Source organism: Nothoprocta perdicaria, unplaced genomic scaffold (genome assembly GCF_003342845.1).
Source record: "Nothoprocta perdicaria isolate Ctin4 unplaced genomic scaffold, notPer1 scaffold_10, whole genome shotgun sequence".
Classification (NCBI taxonomy): Eukaryota; Metazoa; Chordata; class Aves; order Tinamiformes; family Tinamidae; genus Nothoprocta; species Nothoprocta perdicaria.
The window spans coordinates 6,069,580-6,082,841 of record NW_020454094.1 but is presented as its reverse complement, the minus strand read 5'-3'; the positions used below and the strand labels follow the sequence as shown (position 1 = coordinate 6,082,841).

At 44.9% G+C, this 13,262-nt stretch overlaps 1 protein-coding gene across 10 annotated transcripts in view; it reads right to left on the bottom strand.

Moving 5' to 3' along the window:
- Positions 1-928, bottom strand: part of CELF4 (CUGBP Elav-like family member 4) — a 674,752-nt gene extending 673,824 nt beyond the window's left edge. For all 10 annotated transcript variants that reach the window (XM_026039579.1, XM_026039573.1, XM_026039620.1 and 7 more), the window contains exon 1: positions 615-928. In XM_026039579.1, coding sequence (XP_025895364.1) covers positions 615-894 — 280 coding nt within the window. In that variant the 5' untranslated portion in view covers positions 895-928. The remainder of the gene's footprint in view (positions 1-614) is intronic.
- Positions 929-13,262: the final 12,334 nt, after the last annotated feature.

The window sequence follows — 13,262 nt, the reverse complement described above, 5'->3', positions numbered from 1 at the left end:
ACACACACCCCCCTCGCTGGAAAATGTGCGGCTCTTTGGAGTGGACTGAAACTATAGAACCCTCCTGACGGCGTGAAAAATAAAAATTAAAAAGAAGAGGGAGGAAGAGGGGAAAAAAAAAAAAAGGCATCGGTGCCGAACACACAACAGTTGTAAAATAGGGGCTCCCCAGCTCCGCGCACATCCACACACACACACCCCCCTCGCTGGAAAATGTGCGGCTCCCAAAGATAAATAAAGAAATCGGCTTAATCTTTTTCAGCACCACAGGCTGTGGACAGCTGCCTGCCAGCCTTGCCTCCCGCTCGGGCGCCTGGACTCTCCGGGTTTGCCAAGTGGCGAAGGGGGAAGAAAAGGCGGAGGGGGAAAAGAAATAAAAATAGTAATAAAGAAATAAAAGAGAGCTGACCCCCTTCTTTGCCTCTCTCTCTTTTCCTTCCAGGAGGGTCTATTATTTCTTTCCCTCCGCCCCAGCCAGCCGCCTCCGCCCCCGGGCAGCCGAAAATGAAATAAAATGAAATCGAAAGAAAAGAGGGGAAGAGAGAGGCAGAGAGGGAGCGAGAGGCTCCCTTCCTCTCCCGATCTCTCCCGGGAAAGTTCAGGAGGTAACTCACCTTTGTGCATGCCAGTGAACCTGTCCTTCAGCACCGTCAGTTCATAGATCTTCCCGAACTCCTCGAAGAGCGGTTTGAGGTCTTTCTCGTCCAGGTTACGGGGGATCTGCCCAATAAAGAGCTTAATGGCATCGTGGTCCTTCATTGGGATGGTGGATGGGTTTCCGGGACTATGGTTTAATCCGTTCATATGCCCGTTGGTGCTGGGGTTGCTGTGATTGCTACTCAGGCTGGTATTGTCTGGTTGTCCGTTTGCTAACGTGGCCATCTTTATATACATAGAGAAAATCTTCTTTCCTTTTTTTCCCCCCTCTTCTTTTCTCTCTCCCTCCCTCTCTCTCTCTCTCTCTCCCTCTCCCTCTTTCACACACACACACTCACACACACACACACACACACTCCTCCCTCTCCGTCTCTCTCTCGCTCTGGGTCTGATCTGATTTTTTTTTTACATTGAAGATCTGTGTCCTTTCCGTTTAAACAGGCTGGATCGGTTCAAATTCCCAGCCAGACTAGGGGGTGGGGTGTGAGTGCGGGGCTCTGTGTGTGTGCGGGGAAGGGAGGCTGGGGGTGGGGGATTTGCTTTTGCCTCTACTCTGCCTAAACCCCCTCCTCCCAGCCCAGCACCCCCCCGTCTGCCTGCCTGCCAGAAGCTTAATGGTATCTTCCAACACAGCCCCTGGCTATAAATAGCACTAGGCGCATGGCTCTTTGAGAGACAGTCAATTCCTATTGTGCCAAGTGAGCAAAGGGGAACGGTTGCGTTTTTAGGACCAATGATGATGATTTTTTTTTTTTTTTTCGTTTTCCTTTGCAAGCCCTCCGATCAATCGCTGTCGTTATAATTTCAGTGATCATCGGGAAAACTGCCTTTTATTTGAGCGGGGGAAAAAAAATAAGCAAGGTGTTCTGACTTTTTCCTATTATGATGGTGCCTCTTATTTATTATTTACTCTTAATATGGTTTCGCAAATGATAATAAAAGCAGTTCAGATACGGACGAATCCTCGGGCTCAGAGGTTGCTTTTGCTGTGATGGTGGTGGTGGTGATGTTACAAGCTCTCTTTACTCTTTTCTTGTTGCATCTAAGAAAAATAAATGCATGCTCTTTACGCTTTTTTTTTTTCCTTTAATTACGCTGATGATGATGACATCAAGCTAGGAAAGGCGCAAATTATATTATTGTAGGTCTTTGGAGGGAGAGGGAAAGAATATCGAGAGGGCTATTGTTAATTTTTAGGCTGCCGATATTTATTTTACATACAAGCAGCGCGGGCTTTATCTCCTATGCTCGCTATGYGTGTGTGTATGTGTGTATTGGAAAGGGATTGATTAGATAAGATTTCCTTGCCCGACTCTCAAGCCATCAGGATATTCTGCCTCTCTCTGATGGAAACATAAATCGTATTTTGTAGCCATGAGGGATCGGGAGCCGCTTGTCCGAACAAAGCTCTGCACACAAAGTGCGCGGGGCGCTGGGGAGGAAAGCAGCATCTGGGCTGGGGAGGGCCGGCAGGCTCGGATTAAGGACACGACTCCCCCTTGTCCCCCAAATAATAATAACAGTAATCCGGACGGTAACAAAACAAGGCGCTGCGTGTGCTCGGAGCACCCCCCTCACCCCCCCGCCGGCAGCTCCCCGCCCCGCTTCCCGTGCAATCTGTGCGGGATGGAGCTCGGGGAAGCAGCAGCAGGCGAGAGCTCCGAGCAGCCGCCGAGTTACCTGGCCTGAACTGCCCCCCCCGCTCCACACAACCCCCCCCGCAAAACCCTCGGCACAAAGCGGGCTCCGGGCTATTGTTCCCGGCTGCTCCCGCTACGGAGGCGGCGGCGGGGCCCGGGGGGGGGGCGCTGGGAGCGGGACTCCCCCCCCCGCGGCCGCCCGTCCCCCCGGGAGGGCGACGTTAACTCGTGCGACGGGCAGGGCAGCCGCGGCAGGAGGGTGCCTCTTAGTTTACATTTGCGACGCTCCCGCACGCTTTATGGACCAGCATGCTTTTATTTTTAATTTTTTTTAATTAAAAATTAATACAAATAAAATAAAGCAACCTTTGTATGTAGCGAGGGCCCCTTCTCAAATGGACTGGGGTTTCGTTTTAACAACAGAGCGGCGTTCTGCTTTTTCCCCTCCCTTTCCCTTCCCCAACCAAAAAAAAATTAAAAAAAAAAAAAAAAAAAAAAAAAAAAAGGAAAAGGAAAAAATACCCAAAAAGCCTCCCAACCCAACGCAGGCGGCGCAGATATCACTGGTACTCCCGCGGTTGCGGTGCCCCGACCAGCGAGGGTCCCCCGCGAGGGGCCGGATCCGGAGTGCGGGGATGCGGGCGGGCGCGCGGCTGCCTTCCTGCCTTCCTCCTCCTCCTCCTCCTCCCTTCGGCGGATAAAGGCGGCGGTGGCGGCGGCCGCGGAGCCGCTTCCCGCAGGCGGCGGCGGGGCAGGGGCAGCCCCGAGGGGGCGGCCCCGAGGTGGGGAGATGGGGGGGGGAAAGGAACGAAGGGGTGGGGGGGCACCGGACCCCCCCCCCCCGGGGTGCCGCCCACGGCAGCCCCGGAGCCGCCCGCCGCTTTTCACTGCGCTTTGAGGCTCTTGGGCCGCTGAGGGGGAGGCAGCGGCCGCAGCGCGTTGTTCGCGCCCGCCCGCGCGCTCCCTGTCCTCCCTCTCTGGGCATTTGGTACCGACGCTTAAAAGATACGAGAGGGGAGGGAGGGCAGCTCTGAGAGCCCGGGAGCTGCGGGAAGGTGGCTCCGTTCTCGGCCCTGCGCTTGCAAATCCTGCCGTGGACTGTGGTTGAAAAAACAAATCGTCAACAGCAACAAAAGCTTTAGTGGAACAAAAATCTTCTGGCACCCCCCACGCAACCGGGACAGGGAAAATCTTAATATCCGCTCCTTCCAGACACTAAAAACACCCCTGCGACGGAGCCCGCAGGTTTGCTCAGTACTTTTTAAAAGGACTATCCGCGGTAGCCGAAAGTGAAACCGCCTCCACCTCTCCTAACACCTTGTCCCCGAGCAGGCCGCTCTGGCCGCAATCACAGCTTATCCCACATGAAAAACAATTAAAAGAGCGGGGCAGTGAAACAAGCCATTTTGTTGCTCAGCGAGGGCGGCTTTTGGATRCCTAGATACATATTTTAAAAAACTTGGGGCTGGTCCGCGCCCCGGTTTGCTGGCGCAGGGAGTGCAGGCGGCGGGAAATGGATGCCGTTCCAGTACAGCCCCCTGGTGCACAGGCACAGCTGTGAGGGGTGGCTGGATGAAATAATATGGACACAAATATTGCTACAAGGGCTATGAGATGAACACAGCTGCTCCCGTGGCTGGAAACAAGCTAAACCCCGTAAACACCCTTTTGTATATATATATTTTTTCTTTTTTTTTTCTTTTTTTTTTTTCATATATAAGGGGCTGAACTGGATTTTAAACAGATATAGTTTTAGATAAACCAGCCTTTGTCAAACTGTGCCTTAGTGAGAAACGTTCCCAGTGTAATCACAATGGGTCCAGGCCAGCAATCCATAACCAGGGCAGTCCACGGGAATAAGATCCTTAGTAACAGGCTCCAGTTTCTCCTAAAGAGTGAAAACTGTTTATCTGCTCTCAAAAGAAATAAAGGAGTTAAAAGAAATATTCCAAAATTATTATTAAAAATGTCTTTCTGTATGTCTGGTTGCAGGAAAAAAAAAAAGAACAATCCCCTCCAAGCCTCTTTGTGGTCCCGTTTTGCTCCTTCTCCTCAGTCAAGCCATGTCTTTCTTGGAAGCACCTACACTGCTTGTTTTGGGATAGACTTTCAGTGATTCCCAGTGCCTCAGAAGCAGTGAGGCACTGACTCAGCCCAGCTGGAGAAACACACGGGCCCTGCTGGGCCGTACACACGAAGAGACGGATGCGATGGGACCAGCCACAGGTATATGCACAACTCGCTGGAGAAAGGGTTTGCAGGATGCAGCTTTGGCTTTTAATGTGCCTTTCAAAGGGCTTGATTGATTGCTGTTAATCCCGTGAACAACTCCGGTGTTGTTAACAGGACTGCCCGCATTAGTGGAGGTACTTGCATGCATTAGTATGCTTCTCGTCCCCGTGACGTCAGGAGACAGCTTTCTAATTTCCAGGAGGGCTGGATCAGGCCCTTGCTGGCAGCAAGTTTTTAATGAACGCTGTTTGGTGAGGGGAAGCGGGGGATACATCAGTCCCGAGTATCTTCCTTCTCTAGGAAACCGGCAAGCAAAGAAGAAAGGCAGGAATAGGCTGAGAGGCAGCCGGAGGGGGGATTCTTCTGCTGAACTTCAAAACCCTGGACCCACACTCAGCACACAGAGCCATCGCCTACTGAATGACATCAGATGCACTGGGGAAAAGTTTTATTTCAAATAAATAGACAAAACATGCATTAAAAAAATCATCCATCTTTAGACCTCAGCAGCTAAATTGGCTGTCTCTAAGCTGTCTCTACCAGCTTATTTTGAGGGTGTTCAAATAGAATATCAGACCACTCACAGAAAAAATAAACATCCTGGTCACAAGTCAAAGGTCTGCCCCTCAACTGCTATCAAAGGGCCCAATCCTGCAAAGACTTCCAACCCAAATGGGATTTTTTACTTCAGTTCGTTAGGTTTTCTAGGGAGTGCTGGTAGAATCAGGTCCTATTAGCTGGGTAGTCAGATTAAATATTTCAGAGGGGCCCTCTGATACCTCTAACGAAATGGGAAAAATCATCTGCTGAACCTTGGGTGAGAACCCAAGCATCGGGGGATAGGCCCAATCCTGAAAAACTTAATCTGCATTGTTGTTAATCAGTCTGCTGTGGTCAGAGRGATTATTCATCTGAGGAAGGATTACTCATGTGAACATTTGCAAGATTGTCCCTGAATTAATGTGTGAATCAGTGTGGGTGTTTCTTTTCTCTCTCCTTTTTTTTTTTCCTCTTTTTTTTTTTTTTTTGCATTAGTTAGAATCAGAAAGGTTGATTGAGGAGAGAAATGAAAAACTATTTGCATCCAAAGGAGCTTAGTATAGTCAATGAAATAGGCAACAAAAGCCACCGTTGTAATAAAAAAGGAGCTTTGTTTATCGAGGCTTTTGGTTATTAAAGGAGTATTGGTGCATTTCAGGTGATAAAGGGAAGGCTGTGTATGAACTCGGGGTTAATAGATGACAGAAAAATAGAAGGGACWGTATGCTTGTGTGTTCGCATATATGTTTAGACATAGGATTTGTGCCGATACATACGCACACGTCATTAAATTCCACCCAATGGGTTCTCCTGTTCAAACAGAGACCTCCAGAATATTCCTATTATTCAAGCTGTGAACACTGTAAACATGTTGTAATAGTCCTTTGAAAAGAATATCAGGTTTATTATCTCCCCATTCCCTTTCCATCGTGTGTATGTCTCTGTACATAATCAGTAATGAAAGCAGGCAAGCTTGTATTGTAGGGACAATAATGCTTCACATTAATATGGTCCTTTTCATCATCAAATCATTGTGCAATCATTAACAAATTAATGCTCACAGCGCCCCTGTGAGGAAGGGAGATTTTACTTTAATAGGAGCTGGTAGTGCCRCCAATTATAAAGGGTGTCAGAGATGTCCTATAATAAAATCCTTTTCAGCTTTGATAAGCTGTGCAGATTCCAGGTGAAATTCTCCAAGTTGGGTGCCTGTGTTAGACTCAAATTCTTTAATTATTTCTGGAAAATTTCAGCCGGAGCRATCTGTCCGTTCCTGAGAACAAGCCAGAGGAGGAGCGGGCTGGTTTGCACTGTGTCAAATGAGATGCTTTGTAAAGCTCTCCTGTCCCCATGCTTTACAGCATAATACCAGCAGCCCACAGGAGGTGAAGCTCTTTCTCGAGTCCTTTTGCTGTCTCTGGGAAAATCTGCCCCAAAGTGGCCAATTAAAAGCCTTGGGAAAATGGCAGTGCTCATATGCTCACCGGAGATGCAGATTTCCAAGAGCAGATTCCCTGGTGTCTCTGCTCTCACCGGGCACATGCCAGTGGAGAGGAGAGTTATTCCTGTCCTTGCAGCACTGGCTTGGGACAAGCAGGCCAGGAACAATTGGGGCCTGGATACCTGCAAGATAAGCAGGGAGCTGGGCTTTCTTCTGCTTTTAGGACCATCAYGCAGATCCAAGAGCGTGACTAGAGCAGAATGTGAAAAGAGACAGCTGGGGGGATCCGGGGAAGCTGGAAAGGGAAAGGAGGTCACAGTACACTGGGATGGGCTGAGGCCAGAGAGACGCAGAGGGAGCAAAGGCCGGCGTTCAGGCTCAAGGTAGCATCTACCCTTGCAAATTAACCAGGTTTGGAACATAGGATTAAGAACGGTGCTTATTGCCCAGTCTTAGCAGGTTCTTGGCATAGTTTTGGTCCCTGTAAACTATCAGTCTCCCAGACACCCTCTGGGTGCAATTTAGAGGTCATCCCAGGCCAATAGGGTATTCCCAAAAGGCAATATGGACAAGGCCAGACTGTTCTYGGGAAAAAGAGAATTTAGCCATATGGGCATGCTGTGCCATGTCATTTGGCCCCAGGGTTAAAAAAATTCCCTGATTATTTATTTCTGCTGACACAGTTAGCCAAGGAGACACTGGGAGGGAAGGCTGTGCTGAGGTGTATCAGTGTGCTTCTCAGTAGGAAAAAAACTAGGAAAACAGTGTGAAACGGGAGGGAAGATATCCAATGGAGAGCTGACTATAACAGGGGCCAGGGAGAAATCAGGATAAGTGATAAAATGCAGGAAAGCAGCGGAGAAGAACTGGTGGAAAGYATAGCGGAAAAGAGAGCTATCAGGATGGAGAGCTCAGGGACAGGGCATTGACAAGCTCGGGCAAGACAAAAAGGCAGGTTGAGAGAGGCCCAAGGAAGGAAACCAGATACAGAACTGGGTCAGGGAGGAGGAGGAGATGCGTCTGAGATAGGGATGAATTAGAAGCACAGGAGCTCCTGCCTCAAGGAGAGTACTTGCCCAACGAAACCCACTCCTGCTCATTATGAGAGGCAGGATCCCCCCTCCCCATCCTCTACAGTCAACTGCACTGCATACGCCATCCCTTCTGTGAGTGATCATGTAATTAAAGGCTAAATTAGGATGCATCTGTACAACAAAGGCAAATTCAGGTTGTGTACACAACCTCCAGTCTGGGGTTTCTTAACATTCAAGTGCTTGACTTTGCAACCAGAATTCTTTTCTTCTGATTAGGACTGAAGTGTATGTTTTTGGGTGTGTGTGGCCATCTATGTGTGTGTTTGCAATTATCTTTTTTATTCAGATGATAACTATAAGATAGAAAGCTGCAAGGAGAAAAAGTTTCACTATTTTGGGCCATTTATTGTTGCTGTTGTTATCTCCAGCTTGGGATTTGAGGATTTTAACTTAATTTAGGTTAAAGACGGATTTAAGCCATGCATGTTGTCTTCCCGTAACTGTAGTCACAGCCACTGCATATTCTTGAAAATCAAGCCTGTGTCTGCAACAGATATAGCAGCTAATTTGTATTTCAGCTATTTGCTACCCGCTGAACTTATGGACACCCATAAGAATAGGTGTGAGAGATTAACATACAAGTCTGAGGCCGATTTTAAAGTGAGTGTTTACAGCTTCAAGGGAAACAATGAGAAAGTCAGTGATAAAATGGAGAATGTCCTGATATCCTGTGGCATATTTAACTTCTGAAGCTATGCCGAGTCTCACTTTGAAGAACGTATGTTGAAGGCACAGTCTCAATATTGGATTTGCTTGCATGAATAAATACTTGCTTTACAAAACCCATTCTTGTTCCCATTTTATTCTCAAAGTAGCCGGAGGGAATGTCACTCAGGGTCCAGCATGAACATTGCCAACTTCACGGAGCCTCATTCTAATGCAGATGCATGGCAGATGACCAAGTGTTGGCAGTGTGTGTGTATGTGCCCATGTATGTATGCATGCATGGACACTCATGCATGGAAATATTGTAGTACTGTAGACAGAGAAGGGAACACTACAGCCAAGTGTGCAAAAATGATCATCAGCTTCCTGTTAGCATTTTTTCATATTCTTAAAGAAAATAATATTTTCTTATGTTACTTAGAGTCATAGAATCAGGAAGGGACCTCCAAGCGGGTTTTAAAGATCTCCAAAGAAGGAGACTCTTATTTGAATCTGTGGTTCTATCTGCCTACCTGTTAGTGGCTACTTCTCTCAATCTCTTTTCTTCTCTTTGTCTACAAGTATATCTACCTATAAATCAGTTTTCTGCTGCCTGATATCTAATATCTCTAACTGTATTATTAGTTATTTTTGTTGTAAATATGCTCACTTTCCTTAATGGTCAATTTCTAAATCCATTCTAGAATTTATGAATGTAATAAACTTTAGATCTGCTTCTTTATCTTTTTAATTTCTATTTCTTATATCTCTTCTGCTTTTCTTTCCAGAATGGTAAATATTTTTGGCTGTCTTTTAAAGGCAAGACATGCAGATGGAGCCTCTAAAGAAAATAATAAAGGATATAGAAACTGCCTAATGAAGGATATACAAACTGCCCAAAGCTTCAACAGCAAAGGTACGAACTACTGGTGATTCYAGCTAACTATTTAGCCAGCACAACTTTAACAAGCTTATGGAATGAATATAGGAAAATGTCTAATTTCTGTGTCCACTCAAGTGTGAATTCCCAAGGAGAAGAGAGGATCTTGGTCACCTTAAAATGCCTTTTCSAGCTGGGAGTTGTTTTTATCTCAGACATTCTTCCAGCATCTCAGGGAAACTGTACAATGTGTGTATCTCCCCAGAATCGTCTTAAAGAAAAGGTGTAGTGTAAGTGATGGCAGAATACAGATTCAGACCCCATTTATCTAGGCAACTAAAAGGAAGTTGAACAGATCATTTCCAGTATTTTGAACTTCATCTCTGATAGCTGAACCTTCTGAACCTTGGATCAGAACTGAAATTAGAACAGAGATTGTCCACCCTTTATGCTTTAAGCATTTGTTTATAATTTAAGACCCCTAGTCTGTAGTTAATGCTGAAAGATATCAAGGTGGTGTTAAGGGCCACACATCCCCACAAGGCCTCTATCTGAAGAGGAAATGCTAGATTTGAAATCTGAAGGAAGTGCCAGAYTCCTAGGAGGCAGCAGGTAAGACAAAATGCCTTGTCTGGGGCCTGAACAAGGCCTGGACAAGGCCCTGAAAGGGCCTGGAGAAGAGAAAGAAGAGGAAATTAAGGGGGAATGTGGAAGTAAAAGGAAACCTGTGATTTCACAAAAGATGGCAAAAGAGCTACAGTTTTCTGGAAAAAGTAAAAGAAGTCTTGGTGAGGAAAAGGTCTGATAAGAAATCCGGAGGTATCAGAGAACAAGTGGGCAGGAAGGCTGAGGCCTTTCTGAGGAAGATCTGAACAATTAAGTCAATTAGATTCACAGGTTTAGGATGGGGAGTCTAATATGAGAGATGGGATAGGTTGGAAAGGTAAAAGCATAAAATGAAAGAGGTTGAGTTTGGAATAAATGCCCCAAAAGATGTGAGCTCTTCCAGATCCCATAGTGGAACAATATGTCTCTGACTCCTGTCATATCTACACTGTCATTGTTTTCAGGTAGAAGAGTGCCAAAATTTTCCAGCYCCATCCAGAAGTGTTTCTCATATAGGCTGCGAGCCTTCTATTGCTATTGTCTACAGTGTGAAATGTTGTGACAGAAAGTAATGCAACGAGTCTAAAGATGTCATGACCCATGTGAATTTATGCACATCAYACACACACACACAAATCAAAACATGTAAGATGAACAGAGAAATTTGCACAAATATTTGCATACATATATTAACATTTTAATAGTCAAGTAATGCAATGAAGAATGAAAAGGCTCATACTTGAAAGTTAGGAAATACCAGTATTACTGTTGCATGTGCAGTCAACATTCAGCCTTTTTGTGTGAAAGCATGAGGCAGGGAGGCACAGATCTGACTGGAAAGTCATCTCAGTCCCATGGAAAAAAAATCAAATGGCTTACTCATATCCCAAAGGGGTTCAGTTAAGAATCAGAATCAAAACTGGAGGTGCCTGTCCAGTAGTTTTCCTTCCATTCATTGGTTCATGCTGTAAATCTGCTGGTGTTAATCCTTCTCCCTTGAGTCAAAAACAGGCCAGGAGCAACTAGCTAGGTAGATCATTGGACTAATATCCATGAAAAACTTCAGATGATGAGATTACTCCTCTGTACATAACATATTTGCTATCTATTTACTAAAAAAGAGCAGTCTTAGAAAAGAGATACGCACACCAAGGGATCTTCTTTGCATCTACACAGCTGATGTAGACTGAGGTTTTGTAACATTCCTCCTCCTGTGTGCCTCAGGCCCAAGCAAGCCTAATCTGACCTACATAGATCTAGCCTAGCTATAGGAGCTTATAAGCTTCATAGTCTTCCCTAGTCATCTCCAGAGGTCAAACTAAGGCTTTTTCTTTGTAGGTCCCCATTGTAGACAGAGGGCCTGTCTGTTTTGAGAACACACAAGTCTGTGCTTGACTGAAGATGGGGATGCAGATTTTGGTATTGTATTCTGCAGGGAATTTGCTTCCCAAGAGAGCATGTGCAGCTGTCCAAGGGCCATCATTTTCCAGTCTCTTTGCCTCTCCTGAGCTTTACAGAAAATCTAGATCAGGTTACAGAGCCCAGCCCAGGAAACCTCAGCTTTTTCATCTGAAAAGCTCTTTAAAGCAAATATGAGTTTAATCTCYGTTGATTAGTGTGAAGGATGTTTGCCTATATTAGCAAAAGATATGCTCCTTCATACCAAACAATTGAGTAAGAAACTGTACTGCTGTTCAGTTCCTTTATTCCTTTATTAAAATTAAAAATGTGTGAGGTGGGAATATCTGTCTAAACACACAAGACCCAAAGCCACCATAACGCCTAGCATTCACCTCCATTTGAAAACACTGAAAATAATCTCAAATACTTACAAGCATCAAAAGTTTCCAGGAATTCTTTATTATTTTCCCTCCCTGACATTTAAAATATATAAATATATATTTTTGAAGAACTCCTCCAGCTGTCATATCCCCTTTCCATCCTTTCAAAGCACTTGACTTGGTGAGCAGTAGATTTTATACCAAATTATCCGCAGTTATCACATCTCATTGATTTTGCTATTCTTGCAATAGAGCATATCAAAGCTTTGAAAATCAAAAGTCAATAAAGTCAGGTGGGCTGGGGAGGGTAATGTGCCTTCTGATGAATCAGTTCATCAGCTGAACAGTCTCAGCATACTCCCTAATATTGACCTTAATATTCTGAGACATTTTTTGCCACACATGGCTTTTGACTGCATTTGATTTCTGTGGTGACATTAGTAGGATCATATTGTCCTTTTATTTAAGCCGTGTAAACTGGAAGATGCTGTTGTTAATGGATTTACATGTAAGTAAGGACTAGGCTGGACACTATTAGTTCCTAAACTTAATTGATTATAGGACAGCTTGTGAACTGCAAAGTATTTCTAGGTCCCTGAACTCATACTAGGGTCATATTCAGGACTCAGAATAAAGATCACTGTGGTGGCTGAATACTGTATGACATATAGGACTTGTGAACAGTTCCCCTGTTCACAATAATTTTCTAGGAGATAGTTTGCATGATACTGGACTGAAGTCCCTGGGAATCTTAGCAGAATGAAATACTTTTCTGCAATATGAGTCAATGCTCTGTAGCTACAGTGAGCGCAAAGTACTGAACGCAATGCTGTTGTTGGCCCACTACCAGTTTCTGTTTTAAAAACAGTCTGAAATCCTGTACCTGGTCAATTAGACAAAACCGTGTAAATCCATAAAGACCAATACCCACAGAAATGCAGGGTGAAATATAGGAGCCTGGGCACAATAACAGCAGGATTTGTTAAAGAGAATGGAAGGTGCAACTCTTTCTTGAATCCATGGTCCCAGAGGCTTGCCAGGGGGATGGTCAGCRTTCCTTGGCAACAAGGAAACAGATGAATATAGAGTTAATAATGTTCCCAAGGCCATGATTCTTCTGCCGAAACAGATTTTAATATAGAAGGCTACATGCAAGCTATTTTTGTGCCTACAATGACTGCTGTGTTTGCCTCCACTCTGGGCATCACTCTCATTGTACTGTATGTAAAGCACTTTGGGACACATTGGCTATGAAAGGACGTTCAATTTGTGAAACCAAATTCTATTCTACCCTCAGACATTGCACACTGAGCTGGGTCAGCTCTGCATTCATTTCACTTTTTTTTTTTTTCCTAGATTTACAGTTTCTGCCTGCCTTCAGAGTTACTGAGGAAGCACACATGATTTTACATATGTCATAGAGATATTATATTTTATAGATATAAATATATACCACACATATACATGCATAGAGTGTGTAGAAATTACTCATAATGAAAAGCAAGAGACAAAAAAAAACAGTTGATGCTTTTATTTGCTAAAATTTTTCTATTGCTTTTCTGCTGAATGATGTTCCTGTGCTATCTACATAATGAGTACTCCCTTTCTTCAGATAATTAAAGAGATGCTGCCCATACCCAACTAAAATTATATATTTATACATGGCAACCTTCTATTAATAAACATGTGAGATTGTTATAACTGAACAAAACCTCACAACTCTTCATTATGTCCCTCCACTTGGGC